The sequence below is a fragment of the Pogonomyrmex barbatus genome, unplaced genomic scaffold (genome assembly GCF_055798465.1).
Source record: "Pogonomyrmex barbatus isolate J1 unplaced genomic scaffold, ASM5579846v1 scaffold18, whole genome shotgun sequence".
NCBI classification, from domain to species: Eukaryota; Metazoa; Arthropoda; class Insecta; order Hymenoptera; family Formicidae; genus Pogonomyrmex; species Pogonomyrmex barbatus.
In genome coordinates this window covers 2,620,347-2,648,072 of record NW_028297114.1, presented here as the reverse complement: position 1 = coordinate 2,648,072, position 27,726 = coordinate 2,620,347, and the positions used below count along the sequence as shown (strand labels likewise).

Sequence of the window (27,726 nt, the reverse complement as noted above, 5' to 3'; positions counted from 1 at the left end):
ATAAAGAGATAGAAAAGTTACCACTAATTGAGAAACTCACTCACGTTATTATAACCTATTTTTTTTCTTATAAATTTAAAATAAAAAAAAAAAACACAAAAAGATTTAATGAAAAAAATAAAAAAAATAAATAAAAAAATTTTTATTTGAAAAAATGATTGAAAATGTCCCTCCTCGGAAATTTTGTTTTCTCCCGATGTCCCGTTAAACGCTGTAACGCGCCGAAAGTAACTGAAGACGAAAAATCGAGATCGGCAAAAATGCTCACCGAACGGAAATCAGCGTTTCCTTAATCCGCGAAGATGGTAACGCCGCCGGAATTCGTTAGCATTAATTGGCGCAAATTAACAGTCGCGTGCCCGCGCCCGGTGCTCGTTGCCCGGGAAGAATTCGTAAGTTCCACAACTCGGAGAACGGAGAACGGCGCCGATCTTTTCGCGTGGCTGTTAAAAATTTAGGTGGTTCCGCGTAACGCACGCGTGGACGCGAGATCGCGTTTCCCGGCGCGCGGTTTAGCATCACGCGTAACTTTCCACGAGGTGGAAAGCACGTCGGCGCACGATTGGCGAGGTCTTCTTTTTTCGTGACGAGTAATAGTGAAGTCGATTCACGGAATAAGAAGGGTCAGACGAAGCCTACTTTCTTCCTCTGAATTGTCGCGCGCTCAGATGCGGGGAGGGGAAACCTCCAGTTCGGCTTTATGGTGGAAATCTCGCGAAAGATAGAAAGAGAGAGAGAGAGAGAGAGAGAGAGAGAGAGAGAGAGAGAAAGAGAGAGAGAGAGAGGGCTCCTTCTCGCAGACCGACGGTCAGCCAGTATGTGCTAGTCCGTAGTAGTAAATGTGAGGCAGTAAAACGTAGCGGCTCTGGCGATCCTCTCACGATCGATTCGGATCGGATCGGATCGCACTTTTGAGTCACGCGCGAGAGCGTAGTGAGTCGCAAGCTGATCGGTCCGCTGATTGATCGATAACGCAACTGATCTAATTCATTGATCGTGGTGATTCCTGTGGATACTCGCCGTGAGAGCGTGTCCGACCAGCCGGAGATTCGCACAAGTGAGTACGCAACTCTTCATCACCGACAGCGTCCAGAGCGACGTATGGACGCGTCGTAAGTCGTCGGTGGACGTAAGAAATGTTATAGTAATCGATCAGTGCGTTTTTATAAAATTATTCCGCGATTGAAATGCGAATAAAATATCAAAGATAAGTTTTTGATTTGACGTTCGACTGATAATTTTAAATTGGCGCCTTCCATTAGTCGTCCGGTGGGAATTAACACCTTGATAGAAAAGAGAAAAAAAGAAAGGGAAAATGGCACGAAGATTTATCGAGATTCCAATCGGTCATGACCTCATGTATTATTATCACGACGCGAATACTGGTTCAGGGTAATACGATTATTGGAATATCCTTGAGCCTTGAAATACTTTTTTATTTGTGTCAGATCTTGGTAAGCGATATTTGTTTCGACATTACTTGTTGTAATTTTTAGATTGCACCTAACATCTAACGTTTTCATTTCTACTAACATCAGATTATATTTATGAATCAACAATAAAATATTTTTTATAAGCTCACGTTTGTTTATTAAAATAATTTTTAATATACGAAGATCTAAAAGTCTCGTGCTATAACAAATAAAAAATAAGAATTTACAATATTTATAACATTTAATCTTGAATGTGAAAATTATTATTAGCTACATAGTATTATTATTAACGACTAATATGCTATTTAATTATCAGAAAAATTATGCTATATATATTCTGCTATATATTCTGATAATGTTGCCATATTATCATGCATTTATTGCTCGATTCATAATCATATTGATCGTAAAATTTTAAAAATTACCTTTCAAACATTGCCATGCAAATTAGCTAGGCGATATCTGTTGCAAGAAATGCATAATCATAACCCAATTTATTCCCGTGTAGAAACTTTTCTTCTACTTTCGAATTATAATTTTTACAACTGTTTTGATACTCCAATTAGTCAGATCAATTTCTTTTGATATTACTTAACATCTACAACGCTTATTTAGAATTCAGTATGCTAATGAAGATAGCTGAAAACTTCTCTTTTAAATCTCAAAGTAAAAAATTACTTATTTATTACTTATTTCACACATAAAGTAGGAATTCAATTCATATAAAATGTTATAATCTATATTCATAAAACTAAGGTCAATAGGAGTAAATTTCGTATCGAGTTCTCAATGATTTCACGAATGTATCTTTTAATTGATCGTCATTCACGGATCATAAATCACACGGAGTAAAATTTAAATTAGTGAACTTTGCAACATTGCGTACGTTTACGTGACGTATCGTGAAACATTTCGCGTGAATATTTTATCGCGCGTGTACCACCTATCACGCCAGTGTCAATGTATTTATGTGGAAAATCGAAATACTTGTTACATAATTCGACTATCAGGAATGCGTTTGACGTTAATATACTACCAATATAATTAACATCAAGTGGAGACACACACACACACGCACGCACGCACACACACACACACACACACACACACACACACACACACACACACACACACACCGTTACAAAACAGAATTTTAGAATTTCATAGTTCTACGCCTGTCAGAATTTAATAACCGCGCCTGTATTCCGTACACCGATATCGTCGGTGCAGTTTACCTTCGGGACAATAATTTTAAAATAGAATTTAGAACTAGATATGCTTAATGAAAAATAAACGAAGCGAGCTCGCTCCGCTTTGTGCAAAGTTGTCACGCGTGTCGGATCGCAGCGGAACACAGCGGGACCTGCGAACGCGCGGAAATTCTTATCAAAAATTTATAACCTCGGAATAAAAGATACAAGAGTATTATATAAACCATCAGTTTACAGAAAACGAGAGAACTGTTCGTTAAAAATTTCAGCCGGGTCAGCAAAAGAACTTGACTTAAAATAACGTCCTAGCCCTCGTATATCGTGACGTTTAAAATTTTGCCCTGGTTTAAGAAAGTGTAACTGCAAAATCACCGGCAATCGGGATCCTCGCCGTCCTCGTTGTCTCGTTATCGCATACGAAAATATCTCCCCCGTTTTTTTTTCAGGGTCGATTTCACAGTTGCGATCGACGCAACGATATGCTTTACACGCATACAACAACAATCGTTTCGCCTCTTCCCTTTTTTTTTTTTTTCTTTTACGCTCGCGCACGTAAGACATTTATGGTCTGACATATATTAGGAACGTGTATCGATCATAATCCATGGGTGTGCACGATCGGCTCGCATCCCCGCGAATCCGCGCCGTTAGCTTCTATTTACAGAAGCCATGTATATATCGCGGCCATTTATTCGGGGGGTTGTGCGGAAAGGGATAGGCGGCCCGACGGAAGAAAAATACGCTGAAATATACGGGAAACCCGGTGAATAGATTCACGGGGTACCCGCAGGCACCGCCGTTCGATAATGTTGCACTTTATATCGCAAATAATAGACGACGTCCGAGCGTGCCGGAAGCTTTGTTCTCCGCCTCCTCTACGTATGGTCATCTGGGTTACGCATCCGAGTGTTACACATTTCGTTACTGCGTGTTGTCGCTATGCACACACCTGTTCGCGCCTCGTAAATATTTCACGGGAGCTATGAAACGAGTCCCCGCGGACGACTACGTAATTCTGGGATCGTGAGGTGGTCTATTTAAATCCGTATCAGAGGAAGCTCGATGAACGCATGTCGCATCTCGCATGGCTTTTTATGTGAAATTATAAATCCCCGCGCGCAAAATCCGTCGTAATTATAAAAGATTTATGTTAAAACACACACACACACACACACACACACACACACACACACACACACACACACACACACACACACACACATACACACACATACACATTCTTATCTTAAATTTCTTATCTTAAAAATTTCATTTTGAAAATATAGAATATATATAATGTATTGAGATTTTCTCTACTTTCGACCTTAATTAAAATTTTTACATCTGTTTTGACCGAACTTCTTTTGATTATTAATTTGCATTTAAATCGTAAATTCTGCTGAAAGTAGAAGTCGAAAAACTCCTGTTTCGAACTCTAAAATAAGTAATTGTTTCTTTCGAAGAAATTTTTCGCCTATTTCAGATGCGAAAAGTACGAGCTCAATTCGAACAAAAAAAAAAATCTTAAAACTAAAGTCAAAAATAGAAGTTACACTTTGATTTGGATTTGGCTAAAACTTTTGTTTCCACTGCACACAATCGTAATGCCAAAAGTCCGCGGACGACAAAAGTCTGCGTCCGGTACTTTTTCACGACACTCGCGATATTATATGTTTCGATCCTATCGTTTACGTTTCTGGCCAAATATATTTCAAAGCCGATCGATTTTGAGTAGAAATTGATTCGCGTAGAAACGTAACTCCATCAATCTTTCGCTGATACTGTCGTTTTATACGATCGCCATATTTTCTGCCGCCGCTGTTAGATTCGATTAATGCGCGGCCGACGTGTAAAGCGCGTCGAAAGCCTGATGCGCGATCGTAGAATCGAATTTCATCGACCAGCCGCGACAAGTGGGTCAACGCACGTTTGTAAATTTTCGCTCGCTTGGTCGCTGTAAGCGAGTCGCATATCCGTATCCTGGATTCAGCCCGGAGGTCATCGGGATCGCTAACGAATAATAAACTTTTTTGAGCCCGCTAGCTGGTAAAAGGTGCGCCAGCTTTTCACTACGCTATCACTATTCGCTCGCCACGCCGGATAACGTATATCCCGGCGATGTCACGTACAGTGTATGAACTGCCAACCCGTGTAAAAAATATCGTAGAAAAAGGGAGGAGAAAGAAAAGAGGGATAGTTCGACAAACGTCGGAAAAACAGATCGACCCAACGTGCCGCGGCGTCGTCCTGCCCCTCTCCTCTTTTTCTCTCTCTCTCTCTCTCTCTCTCTCTCTCTCACGTAAAATGATATAGAATTTCTCTTCTTACTGGAAATAATACGGTAATTTTATTTAAAATGTAGAAACTTATGAATTTTAAAAATTATATTAAATTAACTTCGTCACGAAAGGATACTAAATATACTAATTTAAATATTATTGCGTATTCAAGTATGCATATGTGTAACAAAGTATTTTAATAGTTACCTCGGACAATCCCTTTTAATCGTTTTAGAAAGAGTATTCGTAACGGCTTTTGTGTGTCTCAAGATCATTATTTTAGTGACTGTAAATTGACGCGCCTCAAGATATACTCATTCAGAAAGTGACTCAACAATATATAATATATAATAAAATGAGGATCTAATTACGCGCTTTCAACAAACTGAACAATGAAAGTTTCCCCAAGGACATTTAATGCTCCCGGCTAAACGGGCGCGTATCAGGGAAATTTTTAATTAAAATCTGTTTCCGCCTCGGGGAATTCGATCTGTTGTATTTCTGGCTCAGATCATAGTAATTGGCGGGTAAGCCTGTAGGGATTTCGTGTCAGCGTGCCGTACTTGCACGTCGCGGATGAAAATGATGAAATCGCCGGCGAACAGAGAGACGCCTGAGAGAGTCAGACCAGACGCGAACGTTATTATTCCGGTCCGGATGGCGGTCGATAATAATGCAAGTTATTGACTCGCGTGTGAATGGAACGAACGGCGATTACAAAAACCGGTCGATCGATTCCTAATACGCGGAATACGTTCCCGTCACTTTCTTGCTCAATGGCGGGGTCATTAACCCCCTTTACGCGCTCTGACGTGAATATCTTAGGAGAGTGTGCCACTTTGGTGCGCGCGGATGCTATGGTAAACGGTGCCATTAGAGTGCGCATGAAATCATTAGTAAATCTCTCGTGCTGCACTTAATAATTTGTACGGCATCTCTCTCTCTCTCTCTCTCTCTCTCTCTCTCTCTCTCTCTCTCTCTCTCTCTCTCGAGGAGTAACGCGAACGACGACGATGATATTGCTCGAAATCCCGCTGCGTCCGATTTCGAATCGGACGATGATACAGCTGGCGAATAAATCGTGTATCCATCATTTGTCATGATGCATCGCTATTTCCTTGCCGCTAACGAGGGAAAATCTCGATGAAAATTAACGCGCTCCCGTCCCGGGGTACGTCACGAATAAACGAAGCTGCCTGCGTCCGTGCAATTTTTTTTTTTTTTTAACGGGATTTCAAGCCTGTTACACTGCAGGCTGCGGGAAGCAAGCGTGATGAGAAATCAAGCGTTTCGAACAAGATATATTATCGCCTGGAGAAAAACACGAGAACCACGCGCGCGCGCGGAGGTTCCTCTTTTAGATCCTTTTTCGAAACGTTGAAAAACTAACGAGTAATTTGCCACTACGGAGAGTGGGAAAATAGAGAATGAAAAAAATGTGTTTGTTGTCCGACATCGCTCCGCGATATTGAATGCCGATTGCGGGCTGCGGGTGTAACGTTCAATTTTTGCGACGTAAAATCATAAATACATAAACGAACGAACGAGAGAATCGAGAAAATGGGACGCCCGCCGCCGCGAGAGTCGTGCGATCGTACCGTCGAACCGGTACCATCGTCGTTGTTTCCTATGAGTTCCGAATGAGCTGTCTCCATTGAGGCGATAATAACGACCGGACGGCGGCATGGCGAAATCGATTTGGCGCCATCAAATTCCGCCAAATCCAAAATTCATGCGGCCTAATTCGATTCGACCGGATTTAACATCATTCCTATCGGCTAATCGACATTTCTCTGTCTCATTCTCCTTCCCTCCCTCTCTCTCTCTCTCTCTCTCTCTCATTTTCTCTATGTTCACTATTTGCTGAGTAATTACATAAAAGAGTTGAGCAAGGAAAAGTAATCTTCCAATTTTTTTAAGCTCTGTGTATTCGTCTCTTCCTCTCCTCCTCTCCCCCTCTCTTTCTCTCTTTCTCTCTCGTCTTTCTCTTTCTCTCTGTCTTTGCACGCGAATTAATTTTCGAGCACCACTTTCTATCACGCGGTCGCGGAATATTATTATTCCATCTTCAACGAACGACGGGGGAGAGAAGCGATGGAGAGAAGAGAAGGAGAGTGAAAAGCAACAATTTCATTTCTCGTATTCAGGTCGCGGCCGCGGCGATCGTCGCTTTCATAAGTCGAAGTCAGCCGCGTTTAAAATCATCATCGCGTCGTCTGCGGGACGAATAGAAAATATAATATCCTTTCCGGACGCGTCGTCTGCTCCGTTTGCCGTTCGCGATCGCAGGCTGTGTATTAATCATACTTATGTCGCCGTGTGCCAGAACAGTCACGTAACAGTGTCAAGCCACCTTAAGCGCTATTACTTGAATTAGCGGCGTGGCACGGATATTTGCATAATCGAAACTTTCGAAAGATCGAGCCGTTATCTCGGAAGTTATCGGAATTATCCACGGTTTGTCCCGAACGTCAAATATTTCTCCCAAGTCACTTCTACGGCTAATCACAAAATAGTTGCCAACGGTTAAGCTAGTTAAGTTTCTAGTTTTCCACACTTCCCGCTGTCATTTTCCTACTAGTCATTTGTAAACACACGAGGAAACAATTATACGTCGATTTTCTAACTTTCAAACGTACATACATCTATCTGGCAGGAACTCCGTTTCCTTTCTCGTTCCTTTTTCATCCTCGTCCGGTTTGGGATACGGAAAGGGGGGGTGACAGCCGATGTTTCAAGTTTCGAGATTTCATTTTACATAACGCCATTTCATCCGCGGTTTCGCCTAAACGCGCTGCTTTCAGCTCGCCGTAAACGTAGCTCGATCTCGATTTCGCTGCCCGATCCGAGCAGCAGTCTCAGCAATCTCGCGCGGACAAAGTGGAAACGTAACTTCCGGTACGGTAAGGTACGGGACGGTAAGACCCTCCTTCAAGTTTTCGATACAGCGCTACGTGGCGGGAATAAATTTGCCAAAGGTGTTCGTTAATACTGTTACATACGCGCAAGCACGTGTGAAAGAAGCCGTTCGTGCTCGACCGGTTTTTCCCGTCTCGCGAAAAATTCGTGCCTTTGTGTGCTTAGACTGGCTCGGAAACGTGCAGCGGCGGAGATCGCAGGTGGGTCTCCGTGTGAGAAATGGGTGCACCTCTTAAAGCGGAGAAAGTTTTTTCCTTTTTTCCTCCCCCCCCCCTCCCCTTCCTCCTTCCGCGCGCGCGATCCGATATAATCGACGGATGCGAAGACGGACGAGTGCGCCGCGAAAATTTCCGCAAAGCCGACGCTTCCGAAAACTCGCGAGCTCGGAAAGGAGAGTAACGTCATTCCTCTCTTCCAACGATTTAAAATAAAACTACGTTGAAAAAAGATCTATTTCAGTCCCTCGAGGAGCCGAGAAGAAGAGCTCGTGAAATATTCACTTTTTGTATTCATTTATATTTTTAAAGATATAGTAGTTTCGTTATAACTTAAGAAACGAGATCTTTCTACTTTGGCGTGCCAAACGTTGCGGCTCGTCTATTATATTCTCCATATTGAGTGATAAAATATTCAGAATTCACAAAACTAAATGAGAACAACGCATTATCACGTTTAGCAATTAGACGGAACGCGTGTTCATGTCCTACGAGAGTTTCGAGTAATGTAACAGCGTTACGTGAGCTCTTCGAAATTATCCCCCGAAAAAAAAAAAGAAAAAAAAAAAAAAAAAAAGAAACGCACAACACGACACCAAGTAAAACGTGTTACGTATAATTTCGTGAGAAAGAGCCAGAACCTATTGTTTCATGAGTCGAGGTGAGACGGAAGCAGCGGCACTTTTTCCAACGCGAATTATAATATGAGAAAGTATATACAACTTTTCTAGCCGTATATCATTTCGGTTCGCTTTTAGCGGATATTGTGTAATAAGATTGCCAGACGCAATAATCGCGCACGCGCGAGAGAGAGAGAGAGAGAGAGAGAGAGAGAGAGAGACAGAGGGAAACAATTTAATCGCAATTCGCGTTACCTTCGCGGCCGCCGATTCCGCCGCCTTCGATGAATAGGCAATTACTTTCGCGATCGTAACGATTCGGATACGTCTCGTTTCTCTCGCTCCCTCCTTGGTTTACGCAATCGAATTTCGTGATTTCCCTCGCAGAGGAGGAGAAGGAGAGAGGGACCGTCGTCACGTTCAATATGCGTTTGGACGTGCACCACGGCGGAAAAACCGGTCACGACCTCGTGAAAGACCTCAAAACGTCAAAACGTGCCGCTTTCGAAACCCTAAGGTTAATAAAAAGATAAATAGTGAATTAATAAAAATAGACAAGTAAGTACCTATTGTTATTTTTTTTTTATCAATTTACTATTTATTTGTTTATTTTTTTATTAGTTTACCATTTATTTGTTTATTTTTATTAATTTACTACTGCGAACTACCGTTCCGCGTCGTGCGATTACATACATCGAGAGTCCCGGGGAAACGGAGATCGGCAAACTCTCCGTGATCTTACCTAATCCCACCCTCGTTTGCATTATTCATCGGTCCGCGTGTGCATTGAACCGCGTTCGGCGGCGCGTACGGAGCGCGTCGTTGTGTGCGAGCGTTGCACTTGCTCGTGCATCGAGGTCGCTCGCGCGATGACGGGAGGAAACGGCGGACCGTCATAACTTTCCCCTCGCCGGCCCGGGAATGCTCCTCTTTATTTCAAAGGCGCGACCCGTAGGAATTGGCGGCGTCGAGGTATGCATATTAAGTCGCACGCATTCGTATCTAGGCGTGCAGAAGTCACGGCGACCTAGATCTTCCCTCGTCGTCGGTGTCTCGTCGACAGGAAGGCGCGTGTCGCAGGCGACGATGACGACGATGATGACGATGATGATGATGATGATGGTGATGATGATGATGATGATGATGATGATGATGATGATGATGATGATGATGATTTATATATCTGATCTAATTCCTCGTCGGGTTACTGGAAACGAATGCAATGAACACGATCGTGAAACCGCACGCGATTACCTGCAGCGTATTTGATCGGGATAATCCGTAAACTGCTGCGGTCGGTGTTTCTGGCGAACTTCCCCGTCCGTTTTATCCGGAGCGTGTTGAACCAGGTGATTTCGCAAACGAGATTGTTCCGTGGTGTGTGTGTTGACCATGCCACCGGGATATCTCGGCGTTACATGTGTCGCTCGGCAGGATCCGCCAAACTATTTATCGCGCTTTATAAAAAAATAGCGGGCGAAAATTACGAGCTTGTTGTAGTTGCAGGAAACTCGGCAATTCCGCTTATTCAACTGCGCTAAGATTTTTCATAAATTTTACGCTCTATTTTGCATGTAGATTCAATCTTGCGAAGTGAATCAGAAAACGCAAAGTGTTCAAGCACGGAAAGAACAGTTTTGCTGGATATATACATTTGAAAAATAATTTTGTTGACACCTCAAGATAATTATAATAAAAAACGTTTAAATCGCTAAATATAAAAAAGGTATTATCATCATAATTTTCCTGTCAAGTCAAATTTGAAAAATAATTTGTTAGATCTCACAACAAACAATTTTCCTGTCAAGCCAAATTTGAAAAATAATTTGTTCGATCTCAAAAAAAAAAAAGATTCTCAATTAGGAAATTTTTGAGATATTCAAAAAAAATTCCACAAAGTTCTCGAAGCGAAGACTTTATATCCCGATCCATTATCCTGATGAAACTCGAGCTGTACGTGTGAACGAATGTCGACGCGTCGAGCGGCCCGATTGTCGATTATGAAAACGAGGGATATCGCAGGCGATATCTCTCGCATTAGCCGAAGAAAGTACAAACACGGGCGAAGGAGAAGCTCGTCCTTTTCGTTTTCTAAACAGGATGGACCACGCGTCTTTCACTTCGTCTCGCGACACGCTCCACGTGCAGCCGTTCGGCGCAATTAATATAGCGTTCGCGATCATTAAATTTCTACGAGGGACGACGTCTCTAACGAAATCTTTCACTCCGCATGAAAGCTAGATCGGCGTTGTTCACTCTCCCATCCTCGCTCGACTATTTGCTCTTGACGATTTCGTCATTACGTGCGGCTGCTCTCGATGCGTCATGACATCGAAAGTGTCCGCCAGGTATTTCGTCGTCGGACGTCGTGTATCGTCACTGTGTATCGTGTATCAAATGTTACTTTTACCCGAGTAACAACGAGCGCTCGTCGACCCCGTTGAGACTTTATGTCTCTATCAAATCCACCTCGCGTGCCACATCCCGTTAGCGTTTACGCCAGTGACTAGAAAGCCAGTCGAAGGCAACATCGTTATCAATGCCGGAATCATTCGTCGGAACGGCCGCTCGTGAATGCCAGCTTCGAGGAAAACCAGAAGTATATACATAAGTGTCGTACTTTTTACGAATGTGCATTTTTAAACGAGCAAGAAACTCGTCTCTTTCTCACGCATTCGACACTTCGGTCTACGAGCATGCGCGTATGCGTGTGTGATTTGTATCAGCATACTTTCTCTTGTACCCTTCGCAACTCGTAGATCGAAACTGGATTAGTTGTTCGAGAACGAATAACTAATAATTCTCGGATCGACTTCTCGAATGATGATTAATAATGATTAGAAGATAAGAGGAAGAGTCTTTCATTCTACTTCTTTCTATTCTTAAGATATACGCAATTATATGCAAGTATTGCGGCAATTTATTAAAATTCTTATTTTTCTTTCGAACGCGAAATGTACCTCTCTCTGTGATTCAAAATAGTGGTTTCTCGTAACAGTCTCGTTACTTTGTACAAATATTGACGTCGTAAATACATCTGTATTATTGCACATTTCCATGCGGTCACAGGCACACTCGTTGAATAATAAAGCCAAGTGCACATAGCGATCGCAATGAAGGTAATTAATCACGCTGTTCCAAATGTAATTGCATCTGATACAACTGTTTTCCAGTCGACGCATCCGTATTATGCGCTTTGAGTAATTCGTGATGACGTTATGCGGTATTAAATTAATTTTACGTTTGCTAATAATTGTCTACGTAATCGCTATGGAAATGATATTACTGTTACCAATCGATACAATCGACGGAATCTAATTCAGATTAGAAAATTGTAGAATTCTATCGTCTGTAATAATAATAATGTCTCTCTTTCTCGATTTTGCCGAGAGATTTTTCTTTTTTAGAGCCGGCATGTGTTTTACAAAAGTTGAAATTATCCCCGTAAGAAAACGCGTTAAGCCTTACGAGTTTGCAATAGCGCAGACAAATTGCATCTGTCGAATGATATTCGATAACGAAGTACGCGTGCGAGAGACTGAAAGTTAATTACGACGATGCGCACGCAGCGAATTAGAAGTATCCTGCATGTATTATTCACTATCAGATCGTAAACGGATACGAGATCTTGCATCGCAAGATTAAGATTTCCCGCGCGATTACTCACCACGCGGGAGATCGTCTTTTCTTTTTCGTTTTGCTATTAACTTCATTTCTAACGATGTTACTGTTATTAAAACTGTGTCGAAAGTCTAATATTCATTTCTTTCAATGTACTGAACTTTAATCTCGATTTAATTTGGTTTTCTTCTTTTTCTAATTAGAAAAATTAGAAAAAGGTGAAAAATAAATTTTATTTAAATTCTTTTCTCTTTTTTACCTCTTTTCTTTCTCATTTTGCATTAAATTCATTTCTAACGATGTTACTAACTATTACTAAACTGTGTCAAAAGTCTAATATTCATTTCTTTCAATGTACTCAATTTTAATCTCGGTTTAATACTTTTAATTGGAAAAATTAGAAAAAGGTAAAAAAATAGATTTAAGTAAATTAAAATATATTTTTAATCTACATTGAGACAGTTTAATAATAACATCGTTAGAAATGAATTTAATAGCAAAACGAAAGAGAAAAGAGGAGAAAAAAGAGAAAAGATAAAAAATATATTTAAATAAATTAAAATCTATTTTTTACCTTTTTCTAATTTTTCCAATTAGAAGGAAAAGAAAAACAAATTAAACCGAGATTAAAGTTAACCGAGATTAAGTCTACATTAATAGAAACGGGCATTGGCTGAACATTCCAACGACTTCAAGTTTTTCTTTAGCGCAGGCTGATGTCACAGTTGAGCAAATTAGAGCATTTGGTAATGATCGATGTCAGAAGTAGGAAGGCGATATGTGATGTAATAATCTCGTTTGCATAAATTATACGTAATCGTGATATGCCGTTATCGATCTAACGTACACCGCAGCACGAGCCGGTCTATTTGATCAGGAAGTTCTCCTAAACTGTAACATCGCGTTCCAACGTACAATTCAGCTCTCACCGCAAATTAAACAGTCATCAGATTTTGATAATACAAATACGTTCTAATCTGTACACCCGGCGCGTCACAAGTTCGTACACAATGCTTATTAAAATCAATTTAGTTCCAAGTTCCGGAAGTTACCCGGTGTGAGACATGTTGCGTCTAAGATGATATGAGATTGCCGAATGAAATTTTACACCGTTGAATCGTAATCGAGCTCACGTGTTTGTTCTGCGAAACCGTCGGAGATAACTACCCACTACGCGATTACCGAGGGGGGGGGGGCTACATCTAAATTATCTAATGTGTGACGCGAATGCGTCGCTCGATCGATTTCCGATCAGGTATTATCGAATTCCTGAACGCGCACCCGCTTGACATTTTAGTTATCCTACGCCTCCCCTTTCACTTTTAAACAAGCGGGATTTCCGGTAGCGTTAATATTAAGTCTCGCCACGGCTGTGGCACTTCGTCGCAACGAGACCTGTCGCGTTCACATTACAGTGAAAGTATTCCGTTCGAGAGGGAAACTCCTCGAACTCCCGCGAACTCCTCGTACGAACTGCCTCTGATCCTCCGGCAATTCACGAGGTCTTATCGTCGATGCAGCCTGTAATTTGCTGCTCGTTAACGCATTCCCCGTGTAATCCGATATTGTGCGCCTGTATGGGACTCTCGCTCGGGTCATCGATGGAAATCTCCCTCGTTTTCCCATGCTTTGTACATGCGTCTTTATGTCATCGCGCCGACAAAAGAGAATTACGTTGTATGTAACTGCTTAGAACTAGAATTGAGAAATCCGAGAAAGATCGTCGATAGGTGTTAGCTGGACCGAGGATTACGTTTATTACATTCTAAATTATTCTCTCGCTGAAAAATACGGTCAAGTACACTTCTTTTTTTCTCTTGTAACTGGAAGTCTTTATAAAACCTCGCTGTTTTCGCGCAAGAATTTAGGCGACCTTTTATACAAAAGGGCTCCAATTTAAATCCCCGGAGATTTCGACGCTTTCCGCTCCCCAACGATTTCCGGATTCTAAATTACGGGCTTAGGCAATTTTCGTCGCAGCTTTTAAGGGGATGCCGAACTCACCGTGTTATCGATAAAATGCGATAATTTTTGTATCGCTTTAATTTTGTATTAATTTTATAGATTTGGAAATCCTTTTTCATAATTAATAAAGTTTATGTATTAATATCTAGCATATGAATTTCAAATATCAAAAACGAGAAAATTTTTTATAATTTATATCTCTTATCTTATTATCTTATTAAAATTTTTATAATTAAAATTTTTATAATTCACAATCTCTTTTATCACTTGGTAACTTTAATGTGGCATCCAGAGCTGTCAAGTTGCGTTAATATTTGCTTCATATAAAAATTTTACAGCTACAAAATTGATACTTGCTAAACTAGAAGATTACATTAGAAGAAATAACGGTGAGTTCTTAAAATTAGGTTAGATATCTAATGTGTTGCAAAACTCGACGCGAAAATTTATTCATATATATATATATATATATATATATATATATATATATATGCAGAAATGTATGCACGAGTGTATGTACGTATATACATAAATGTATCTAAGTATAATTAGATGTGCATATGTGTAAAACGCTCTCGTCGCAGTTCAGTCGTCTGCTCATCATTATCATCTTAAGAGGAGGATTCGGCGCTGAAGGATTCACGCTGAAATCACGCCGCTAAAAGCCTAATTACTTCGTCTTACGACCCGTTAATCCTCTATCTGTACTGGCAAACGAGCGTGCAGGATACATGTGTTCAGACCGCCGTCATGCGCGACGAGGTAGACCGTTATCGCAAATAAGACATCGAACGCTGGCTCGTCAGTTGTGGAGATCTCGCGGCGGTTAGCCCACGAGGCGAAGTGTCTTGGGAAACGCGGCTTCTTTTCCAGACGCACACACACATTGCAAAACGCGCCTACCGCCCGGCACGCGAGTATATCTCTGGGGACACGGAGATCCCGGGAGAGACGAGAGGAGAGACGAGACGACGGTTGCTTGAGAAGCGACTTGGTCACGCAGTCGCTTTAGGCGGATTTCATCTCCTTATAAAAAAAGAAGAAGAAGAAAAAAAAATACACGCAGCGGAACGCCGCGCTCTGCGCTCATTGCGCGCGTTCAATTTACCTTTTCCCATGTGTCATCATACTTAACCACCGGTCAGTTCACCTCTTCCGGAGAGGAGAGTCCGGAAGCGCGGTGATTTTGTAAGAGCCTTTATCTCCGGCGACGTCAGGCTTATCTGACGTTCGCGTTAAATAAAATCTGCTTACCTCACCTCTGGAGGTTCATCTCGATACGATTATTCCGTAAGATAAAGGGGAATATAGAGATAATAAATCTTGACGGGAGCAATAAAATCGATACGTATTAAATTTCTTCTGTTCAATCCGCGAATATTTATAGTTTTAGAATTTTGCAGAAATAACGCTACAACAGCTATCGTCACCGTTACAGCAAGTGTATCGTAAACAAGAAGAAAACACGCGGAATTAATTCGAGGAATTAACATTGAAGAAAGTAAAGTGTAATTAGCTTGATCTTCGCGGAACTATTAACCGTTATAACATACTTATTTTCCAACAGACTGAATACTCCAGAGCTCGCGTTGCTTTTCCGTTCTCATTACGATCGTAACTACTCGACGTGATGCGCATCAAGAGAATCTTCCTTTTTTTTTTTTCTTTTATTTTATTTTATTTGATGAAAAAGGGCAGACGGAAAAACTGCATTGTGTGTCATCGCCGGTAATTGCCGGCTTGCAGCCATTTCGAAAACGGGATCGCAGCGACCGCAGAGCCACGCCGATCGGCGCAGATTAAAACGTAACCATTATTGCGAGTATAAACGCACAATAACGCCGTATCCGCGCGCATAACGCGGGACGTTTTATCTCCCGGCCGCCCCGCGGGAGGGGGGGAGGGAGGGAGCGCGTTAAAACGGCAAACGCGAAACCCGGTTTTACGGCAAAGTAATTGACAATTAATGCGCGGGTCCCGCTTCCACGCCGTGCGTCGAATGGAAAGCGAAAGGCCGGGCGAATCAGAGCGTGACCCTTTCGTGAGATCGGGCGCGTTATTCGCGGAAAAAAAAAAAAAAAAGAGCGGCCTCTGAAATGGTATCGTGTGCACCGATCTGCACACACCTTTTCCGACCGGCCGTTTACCTTTATCTTACTTTTATCTCGCCGGTACGGAGCCGTTCGCGCGGGCATTTGTCATTATCTCCTCCTCTCCGCGGCCCTCGCGTTTCGGAATTTTTTTTTAAATCGCATTTGCACGTTTTCGCAAATGTTTTACGTGATGCGAGAGACACTCGCGTGTCTGATAGAGAAAAATGGAGATACATTCGCGGAAATATATTTGTCTAATAAAAAATTCTAATAAAATAAAATTTAAGGAGATATATTCTTTAAAATTGGAAGAGAAGTCGGGTAAACATAATTATCTCCTTACATGCGAAAAGCAAGAACGGCCATTCCCTGAAATGACTGCGTATTCAGATTTTAATTCCTCTTTATTCGAATCGATTTTTTGCGTCGAGTCGAATGTACGAAGTTAAATACGATAAAGTTTGATAACTCGGAACATGGACCAGCTTGGAAAATGGTCGAATTAGAGTCGAGTTTCTTTAACACTTTTCCTCCGGTAATCGGTAATTTCAAAGAAAAATGAAAGAAGAAACGAAACGTTATAAACGCTCTAACTTCGCCATTTTTACCAGCTACGGTTTTCCGAAGTACGTGTGTCCCAAGTTAACACACTTTCCGGGGGATAGTATTAACGCGATTTAGCTTTACCTTGTAAAACCGTAGCACGATTAACCGGCTAAATATCACAGGTTGTTTCCCCCCCTCACCCCCCCCCCGGTTAAAGCTGCAAGCGCATAAAGCAAATTTCAATTCATTAATGCTAAAAGGCCGCTTTTGCGCGTCTACCTTTCGACGTCGATATAATGCATCGTTTGAGCCGGCATTCGCAGCCGGTGCATTCCGGGCGCATTAATTGGCAGTCGAGGCGTTTGCGAGATGTGTGGCCGCTGGATTCATTGTGGTGGAACACCAATGTGAGAAGAAATGGCGATAAAAGTCATCGAAGGCTCGTTTTCGCATTGGTATCAAGTGTTAACGGTTCTCCCGGATAGAGCTCGAACTCCCGCTCCTTCTCGAATTGCGAAAGATTATAGAAAGTGCATTCTTGCCATTTGGAAATCGATTTTAACTCTACGTCAAGGTCGCCGGAATGTAGGTAAGAAAAATCAGCATGCAGACATGGACAACTGGTTATCGATGTTAGCACTTACTTTAAGAAACGAGAAAACGGAGAGCGTTAGAGAGGGACTTTGCTGTCGCGAAATTAATTAATTTAGTTTCAGAAATGCGACGTGTATGTCGGAGTTTGGAATTAAACTCTAATGATTTTATAATAACATCTTGTACAAATAGAACGTCTTATTAAACTGCTTAAACTGTTAAGCTACGTAATTAGTATTATAATATTATAATAATTTTAACTTAAATCGAAAAAGCTAAATTATAAATAATAAATATTTATGAATCTAATGGAATTGATTAAAATTTACTAGATTATGTGTTACGCAGCAGCAGAGGAAAATATATATGCCCATAAAAATCAGGAGCAACAGCTTCACAAATTTCCTCGCATTGCAATCAACTCGTAATCGAATTATGCAGAATGGCGAAAAAAATTCTTGAATAATTTACTCCTATAAATCACACGCAACGAAGGAAAATGGATATTCTCGCGCGATTTCAATTGCATTTCACGTTAATGCCCGGTGTTTGTCGAACCGTAGGCGATAACGTTTCCGTCATTCATCGTATAGCTCGTCAAATCTTCCAGAAACGGAATGTCTGGTCTCAGACGTTTCCCTCCGTACTTGGAAAATTTCTTCCGGAAAATCCATCTCTTTATTTAATAATACGAAATATTCCCTTCACTCTTCATATCCAGTTATGATAGATTAAATTTACGGCAATCGGCAATGAAAAATAAGGGACTATTCAAACGGCATGCCGGTTTATAACGCCGCAATCCCATTCATCATGCCAGCCATGGAATGCATCAACTCCTTCGGGAGGCTTAGACAGCGACATTTATAATTAATTCATCCGCAAGCCGGCTTGAAATTTAAATGCAACCGGCTTCTATCGATTTCTCGTACTACCCGCAGCTATTCCTGATCGCGAAGATGGCAGCACCAAACGAGACTATCAAACGGCAATCATCGATGAATTGTTTTTATTTCACACCTGTGACACCTGTTTCCAGACGGTAAAGGAGAGAAAAGGAAAGCGTTCCTTCTCTGGTTATTTTTAAACAAGCAGAGCGTGAAAAATCTAAAGAATCTAAAGAACTCATTTCTAAAAATAGGAAACAATGGTAATGAATCATCCAGCGCGGACAGATCTAAATATTATTTTTAGAATTTTTTTTAAATAAAATACACACACACAAAACTGACGGGTATATATTCAGCCACGCTGACTCACTAATTTTGTATGATAATTATGAAATAAATACTAAACGCGTGCGTCGAGAGATGGCAACGTTCACCACACATGAATGTTTAGCAGAAAATTTCGTAATTACGAGTTATAACCGGGTATAATAGCCGTGCATGCGTAAAACCGAGTATCTGATTATTACGCGAGAGAGAGAGAGAGAGAGAGAGAGAGAGAGAGAGAGAGAGAGAGAAGAAATATTCGTTTTTGCGCCATTTTCACGCCGGGCCGCGATCGTATCGCCCGACGCGAATTTATAATTACATCGGAATCGATGGGGAACGATGGCTTTGCGCCAGCCAATTCAATTGTCACGGCGACGCTTCGCGCGAACTAATTTCTAGGGCCTCGTTATTAACGCGGGGCTATCGGTTAAATGAAATTTCGATTTCGAGCGAGAGAGCAAGGCGTTTACGTTTCCGCGAAACGCCTCACTAAATCCACCGTTTTCGCTAAATATCACGCACTTTTACTCACGTTCCCCCGTGAGATTTTCTTCCTTCGCGCGCGAAGGCAGCGAGGAAGGAGGCCGCCTATGCAAAGTCGGCAGGAATTGGCGCGCACCCCCTGAACGCTTAATGAATGAAGAGAAAGCGGCGTGTTTTTTGCATTACAAATTTCCCGCCAGGCTTTTACTATTTTACATAACGCGATTTATTTGTTCGCTTTTTATTTATGCGCAAAACTACTGGTCGCGAGAGGGTGCCCGTTGTAACGCCGAGCGTTACGTTACCACTTTTCGCACCAATTTTCATTATTCGCTTTGTTTATTCCCCTATTATACCCCCTCGTTACGCGCGGATACTTGCGAAAGGTTTTAACAGCACCATGGGCAATATCATCATAACTGTATCTAAATTTACGTTGCAATTTCATAATCCAGTAGCCTCGGCAGTTACGTCAAACATTTGCGGCAATAAAGTGTTAGCGATTTATTACGTTACCCTCATGAATATTAACGTTTACTAACGACTTTGTAATATCCCCGATACCCGCCCGCGAAATTCTATCGAGTCTTTCTCGTAACACGTCGTTAAACTCGTCGTCACTCGTGGCAAAACGCGTCTTGGAAAATCAGGATTAGATATACGCGAGCGATACGAATATTACGAATATTATATTCCAACGATTCCGTGCACATTTTATATGCCTTACACGAAAACGCGTGTCTGTATATCATCGCGAATGCTCGTAAAAAGAGAAATTCTCCCTTCTTCATGGATTTCGCTACTACCGCGATTTAAAAATGAGAAAACAGCACGGAAACGATCCGAGAGATTATGATAGATGCACGACGCTTTCTATATCCTTCCTTTCTCTGCGCGATACGTTACACTTTTCTTGTGCTCATGTTTAAATAGTTAATTCGTCTTGATGCGAGATGAAGTATGGGCCGCCCTACTTATATCTCGGATGTTGATAAATGCCATTTTTTTGTAGAGTTGATTCTATATCCCACACAAAGTAGCATTTTTAAATGGAGATTTTCGTTTCAAATACAGAAATTTTAAATGTTTAAAAGCGGAATTTTTTATTTTCCCTAATGCAACGCATTTAAGTAAATTTTTATAATATTGTTAATAAATTGATCTTTTTTTGTTATAGAATTCCCGTAAATGATCCCATAGATCTGCCACGATGTCGTCGACATTATTATTAAATTGTAAGTTTATTTCTTGAGTTAAATCCATCAGATTTTTTTTTATTACTTTACATTTATTACATTTACACGAACTATTTTAATTTCTATTTATATTATTATAAAAATAATAGAATGATATTTCTATTATTTTTATTTCGATTACTCAAATAATATAGGTGTTCTGGCGTGGCTGTTCGTCACCATAGGGGCGATTACCGTATCGATAGATCGGGCTGACATTAAAATTGTAAGTATGAGTTATATGAAAAGCTTTACTTACTTTTCATTGCATAGTATTACCATTATTTATTGTTAATTATTATTAATTAATTATATTTCTTTTAACATAAATATTTAATAACCGAGACATTTAAATATAAGAATATGAGAACGCTAACGTTCTTTAAAATCTTTCCGTGAACCATAAAATTGCTTTTATATTACTGACAATTAAATCCACATAGACAATCTGTAGGTCTCTCGTGCAATTAATATCTTTTCGGCACAATTTTATTATTGCATAATATGGTCATGCACACTCTCCATTTTGATTTCGCTGGCGTTTTACGCGATTTGACAGCCGGAAGTACCTAAGGATTTTAATTTACTTGCTTTGGAGACGCAATAACTTGGGAAATTGCTTGAAGATAGTTTGTTTTACGAAGGGCAATTACCTTTATTTTACGAGCGTCCATCATTCGTCGGCGGAATATTCCGAAACTTTGGATTTTGATCTTTCACCGTTATTAGGTACCTCGATAGCGTGCGAATAAAACTTGTGGTTTTATCGCCTCTGAACAAACGGGCTTGGAAAGTAATTTGGAAGTAATGCCCTCTTTAGGTCTCGCGCACTTATTTTCTGATTACGTAGAAACCGCCGTTTGCCGTCGATGCGATGGTGGGAATAACAATCTCACTTACAATTTTCTCGGACCTCTGTCGCGGTGAAACTAGAACAGGAACCATTCCATTAACCTCTCCAGGAAGTTCGAGTATCACATTACTATTGTTGTCGTCGTTATGGCGTGAACGAAAGTTGTGTTTGATGCATCGTGTAGGGCATGTACACGAAAGCTTTATGGCAAGGCTATATAACAAGTTCCTCCATCACGATGTACTACTTTAACGGATCGCAATCCAAAAAAAGTTTCGTTACAGAATAAATAAAGAAGCATAGAGAAAGAGAGAGAGAGAGAGAGAGAGAGAGAGAGAGAAAGAGAGAGAGAGAGAGAGAGAGAGAGACTAAGAGAAAGAATAAGAGAAAGTTAATTAAAAAATTTAATAAAAAAGTTTTTAAAATAAAATATTAAAAAAGTTTTTAAAATAAAATATTGAAAAAGTTTTTAAAATAAAATTTTTTTTAATAAAATATCGCAAATATAATATTATTTCAAAATTACAGAAGCAAAATGATTAACATATGCAAATTTTGCCGATTTAATTATCTTTCATTTAATTTTACGGCGAGTAGACGTCTGATATATTGAACATATATATCCCTAAATTTCTATTTTGAGAATAAAATTTCAAATTCGCTTCGCAGCCACCACCGACACGATCGTCGATGATCGCGAATGGATGGCGGCCTCTGACCAATTCCTACGAGGAGACAATCGGCACCAATGTGTCGCCGTCGAGCCACCTGGAGAAGAACGTCCAGGTGCATCCCGTCCTAAATAAATTCCAGGAACACATGGCAAGCTCGGAAAAGCTAAAGTCGCTGCGAAAGGGCAAGCCACCGGTTCACGAATACAGTCCGCCGAGCATACTCGGTAGCTTCACGGTGTTCGGACACGCGGCGACGAAGGCGCGCGGCGAACCCAAGACGCCGAGCAAGCACGTGGCCACGGAGACCCGTGAGTACACGTTCCTGATACCGCCGCCTAAGGACGCGTACCGCTTCGGTGAGGTGAACCAACACCGCAAGCCGGTCGTGCGGGATAGCGGTGGTTACGTGCCGAGACAGCCGCCGCAGGCAGCCTACGACGCGGCGCCGAGCATCCCTCAGCAACCGCTGGATAATGTACGTTCGGCGACCTATTTCATCAAGGGTTTCCCAAACAACCGTCCTTACGTGCCGCCCTACGCCATGCCGCAGGCGCTCCAGCCGCCTCGCTCTCATCCGCCGAAGCAGTTCGAATCCCTGAAGGTCGCCAACAACGCGAATCCGTATTTCCAGCTGCCCGGCGCGGAGATCCCGACTGATTTCGGCAAGCAGAAGCTCAGCGGCAACGACCGCGACGCCTACGACAGGTACCAGGCGCAGTCTCACGCGCAGATGTTAAACGCGGCGAACACCGGGAACTTCTACAGCCAAGTGAATCATCCCGCGAGTCACTATAAGTCCAGTTTCGAGCGGGATCCCGCTTTCCTGGTGCACGAGAGTCACGAGGTTAGTTACGTGACGCCCCCGGGCACGTACAGCGCGTACAGTTTCCGACCCTCGTTGCCCTACGAAACTCTACTGCCGCCGGCGGTCTATTCGTCCTCGTCGTCGACACCACCGTCCACCACCGCCGTCACGCGGAATCCCAGCAAGTTTGATCAGGATAACGACGCCGCGCGGGAACACGACTACGGTAAACGTCCGAATACAAGCACCCGTAACAAGTCAAAGAAAGGCGGGCAGACCGAGGTACCTAATACCAGAACTACGAGCACTTATTACGTGGGGGAGCGTCAGGAACTTACGACGTCCACGTGGCCAAAGAGCAAATACACGTCCGACATCAATGAAGTTCTGCCGAAGGAAAATCCGCCAAGCAAGTTCAGCCAAGATGTCGCAAATCAAAATCAGATCACTCAGGGCACAAAGATCGCGCATCACGGACCGCAAAGTTCCTTCGAGTCTGTTGAGGTTTACCAGCCGACGCCGATACCAGATTACGAGACACCGGAGAGCATCTCGTTGAAGCACTTCAACGAGCAACAGTTCTTGCTGCAGCAACAGTTACTGCTGCGCGATCGACAGAGACTGGCGGAACAGGAACGTCAGCAGAAATTGGAGATCGAGCGGCAGCAGCAGGAGGAGCTGAAGAAACGGCAGGAAGAGCTTAATCAGCTTGCGCAACAGGAGAAAGAGGAGGAAGAGGCGGCCAGACTTGCCGCCGAATCCGCAAAAAATCAATCGCAAGAGATCGTGAAGATCTCGAGCGAGATGCCATACACAATTCAATTGGAACAGTTCGAGCCGCAGGTCACCACGGATGTTAATGTCCTGGTATCACAGCCTGGTATATACAACATCGAACAGCTGAGATTTCAGCCTCAGGTAATTATTTTAATTTAATTTAATTAAATTGTCATTTTAATTAAATAATGAATAAATATCACGAATATTTGAACATTTAATATTAAATCATTAAATATTAAATAAAATTACAGTTGAAGAAATTTAACAACATTATTTCAAATAAATTGAGAATTAACATTAGACAATTGACTATTTATTGGCTATACATTTTATTTTCGTACGAGATATAAAAATGGAATTCTCAATCGTTTATCGTAGATATCCCAGATCCCAGAGAATCAGGTGAACCAAAACTATCAATACCAGCAGCAGCTTTACCAGAACAGATATCAGGAGCAACCGATCGATTATCACGAGCCTCAAACAGAGACGCGGCCGTACCGTCCGCAGAAACCGTCCCGCGATCCGCAACGTCGCAAAAAGCCGACGAGCGTCGCTCACGAAATCTCGCCGACGGAGCCGCCGAGCCAACCGCCGGAAACCGCCATTCCCCTGACACTGTACGCGGAGGAAGTGCCGATTCAGACAACGACGGCGCCGGAAGTGCAGACCGTGCCGGCGACACACAGGTCCAGAACTCGCCGTCCGGTCGCGCCGGGTCGACGTAGGAAGCCCGCGACGACCACGCAGGAACCCGTCACGACGTCCTACGCGGAGGAGGACTATCTCAAATACAACCGAGAGGACGTGCAGCACAATCAGCACGATTCGTCGCGGAGAAGACGGATAAAACCCACCCAAGCGAGTTACAACGAGGATGCGATGGCGGAGAGGAGGGGTAACACCAGGAAACGACCGAGTCATCGGACGAAGGTGAACCATGACGAGCAGTACGAGATCGTAACGGAGAACGTGCACAGTTCGCTAAACGCGTACGCGGCTCAGACCACGGAGCCTGCGCCGAGCTACAATGAGAACAACCAGTTCGCGACGAATCAGCCGAGCGTCTCGTACGAAACGAGCCAACCGATTAATCAGTATTACGATTATTCCTCGCGGCAGAACGAGGGATATCGCGAGGACACCATCGCGCCGGAGCAAGTGGTGCCGGAATACCTGACGGAGATCAGTCGCGGCAAGATCGAGGACTACAACGTCGACACGCGCCAGCAAAACGTGAACGTCGTCACCAGCATCCCGCTGGAGGAGCTGTACGTGAAGACCGACAATAATTATTACGATCGCGCGACAACGGACACGTCGACGGCCACGACGACGACCGCCACGACGACGACGACGACGACAACCATCACAACGACCACAACCCCGCAGCCGATAACCTTGGCACCTCAGGTCGCCACTTCCACGTCGAGGTCTCACAAAATCGGTCGCCCGTTGAGGTACGGCAACACCACCAGGCCGCGTTTCAGTATCAAGGATTACAAGAGCCGCATGGACTACAAGAGCAGGATATCCCAGGTCTCCACGACGGAGGCGGCGCCGACGCCAGCCGGCGAGGCCTTGACGCGCGGTCCTCACGTCAAGCAGAGAACGAGCGCGAAGAATCAACAGACGCAGCTGACGGGCGACACCGTCCGAGAGACCACCGGCAGGTACAAATACGTCTCCCGGGTGAACTATCGGACCACCACGTCGTCTCCCGCGAGGGAGCAGGAACGATACTCGGAGGAGAGCGCGTCCTCGACGACCGAGAAGAGCTCCCGATTCGTGCCGAAGAGGCGGCCGATCAGCGGCAACGTCTATCGAAGTAGAATCGCCTCCACCACGAGCAGTCCCACGCGATCTCAGATCAACGGCGAGACGAACGTGAGGCAAACGGCGCGACCCGAGAACGTGTACTCGTCGTCGATACGCAGACGGCCGGCCATGAGGACCAGACTGCAGAAAGAGAGCACCGTGGCCACGGCATATCCGGACAGCAAGCGACAGGAGGAACCTACGGAGATGACTGCCGAAGAAACCAGTTTCTACTCGACCGCCGCCTCGTCGACCACTCGCTTCGTGGGCAACGAGATCGTCGGCGAGAAAGGAGAGATCGCGTCGCTCGAGGATCATCCGGTGAAACTCGGCATGCAGGAGAGCAAAAATGAAGGCCGTCAAGAGGAGGCTGTTTTAGAAAAGGAGGAGACGAGAACCGACGCGGCGCCGGCTGCGGACGATCGCGGGCGGATTTCGAGCGACGAGCCCGAGCAGACGAGTCGAGTCGAGAAGCCAGAAGTCCCTCCGGCGGCCTCCGGAAGCGATGTCGACGCGGCGTCAGAGAGACAGCCGGAAATTACGGAGGCCACGACGAAGTTCGATGTGCCCTCCGACGAGGAGGAGCTGTTCGCCAAGGCGTCGCAGAGCGTGGCGGACCTGACGAGCTCCGCCTCCGCCCTGTACGACAAGCCGGGCATGTTCAAGGCGGTCTCGCCGGAGAGCAGGCTCGTTTCGTCGCACTTCAAGATCACCACGGACGAGCCGACGTTACCCATCGAGGCCTTCTTCCAGGAGTTCTCGAAGAAGAACTAACGACTAGGTTTTGCTCCGCCGCGAAACGGACTGACTGTCGAGTCGCGGCACGCGCGATCGGCAATCCCGTGACTTCGTCGAGAAGCGACGGAAGACCGTGAAAAATAATCCGCGAGCTTCCCTCGAAATAGAGAGTTCTGAGATTTTTTTTTTTTTCGATTTCGCAAAGAATTTTTATTTCAAAAGAGAATCTAAAATTACACGCGTCGTTAAAATCGGAAAAGGATTTATGGATTTCTCGAAGCATTCTATTATCTGGTCTTTACGCTAAATGTAGAAAGTTTTGAGAGACTAGAGGAAGTTACGTACCTTACGTGCACCATAGTCTTACGTACTTAATTTCGCTTCTAAATTATTGTTGTCGCACCGTCATTCTCATCGTGGAAAATTAAAACGCTCGAGGCGCATCGCGAGCGTTCTAATACACGACCACCATCGCAAACGCACTTCCCTATAGATATTAGAAAGACAAAGGGATTTCTTAACGATTAGACGCATCGTAGCAGAAACATTAGGTTTGAGAAGAAGCGCCGCTGTTCGATGAAATTCCCGATGGAGCAGCCGCGCTTTTTCTCGCGCTAGCTAAGAAAACTCGGCAGGACATTTCGTGTGCAATATCTGTGAAAAAGCAAATTATCCGACCTACTTGTGTCCTGTGGTAATATCCTTTGTATAAGTTCTTTTTATATGTACCTTTATGTTAGATTACTCATAAAAGGGGAAATACCAAAAGCAAATTTCGCGAATTAGGCAATGTAATGATATATCATTGGGAACGCCTTATTAGTGTAAGCATGCGAATCATCCCATTGTATATTTATTTAAGAGATCATTCTTCAAATCATTTCTCGTCATTACTTTCCGTAATATTTCGAAATAAACTAACGAATGCTACGAGATATTGTAAATATGAATACGTAGCATAGAATTTTCAACATCATCCTCTGTGCAGAAAAATCTCTTTCAAATTTTATAAGAAGAAGAAAGATATATATTTTAAAGTTCACTAGAAAATTTCGTAAAAAAGTTGTAAATATGGCACGAATTTTCGTTTGAAATTTTGCAGAAGTCTTATTTTTTTTGTTAAATTAGAAATAACCACTTTGAAAAAACTATTATATCTTAAATTATTATGAGCAAAGCAAAAACAATTTTTTATCACGTTTCATACCTGCCTAACATTTCCTATATTTAAATATTTTATATGCCGATAACTTAATATTTTTATATTTGATTAAAATATTTAAGAATTACGCACTATAATTATTATACTTTCCGAATAATATATAAGGATATCAATTAATAAGAATATAATTCATATGCAGAAAGTTTTATCTTCAAAAATATCTAGATATATATATATCATAATATAATACGTGCGCATTTAACGATAAAATCAATACGTTCATTGTTCTCACGTACTATTTATATGTATTCATGTATAATCGTTTTATATTGTAAATAAATACATCGGATTAGATAAAACGTGTACGACAAATTTTAATAAAATAAAGATACTCGAAAACTTACCTCATCCGATGATCGAAAATAAGGGGACACTTGAAGCTGTAACTTCAAAAGGATAAAAGCG

General features: G+C 42.6%; 1 protein-coding gene across 1 annotated transcript; it reads left to right on the top strand.

Moving 5' to 3' along the window:
* Window positions 1–791: 791 nt before the first annotated feature.
* On the top strand, window positions 792–27,624 carry LOC105426727 (uncharacterized). Its single transcript, XM_011638100.2, has 5 exons — window positions 792–1,057; window positions 20,374–20,431; window positions 20,587–20,657; window positions 21,954–23,681; window positions 23,922–27,624. The coding sequence occupies exons 2-5, from the start codon at window positions 20,407–20,409 to the stop codon at window positions 26,133–26,135; spliced, it is 4,038 nt and encodes a 1,345-aa protein (XP_011636402.2). The 5' UTR covers window positions 792–1,057; window positions 20,374–20,406; the 3' UTR covers window positions 26,136–27,624.
* Window positions 27,625–27,726: the final 102 nt, after the last annotated feature.

Bases quoted from the DNA above. Each gene is read 5' to 3' on its own strand.
- LOC105426727 (XM_011638100.2), top strand. From the start codon at position 20,407: ATGTCGTCGACATTATTATTAAATT. The intron at 20,432-20,586 runs GTAAGTTTATTT...CAAATAATATAG, and splicing joins GTCGACATTATTATTAAATT to GTGTTCTGGCGTGGCTGTTC. The intron at 23,682-23,921 runs GTAATTATTTTA...CGTTTATCGTAG, and splicing joins AGCTGAGATTTCAGCCTCAG to ATATCCCAGATCCCAGAGAA.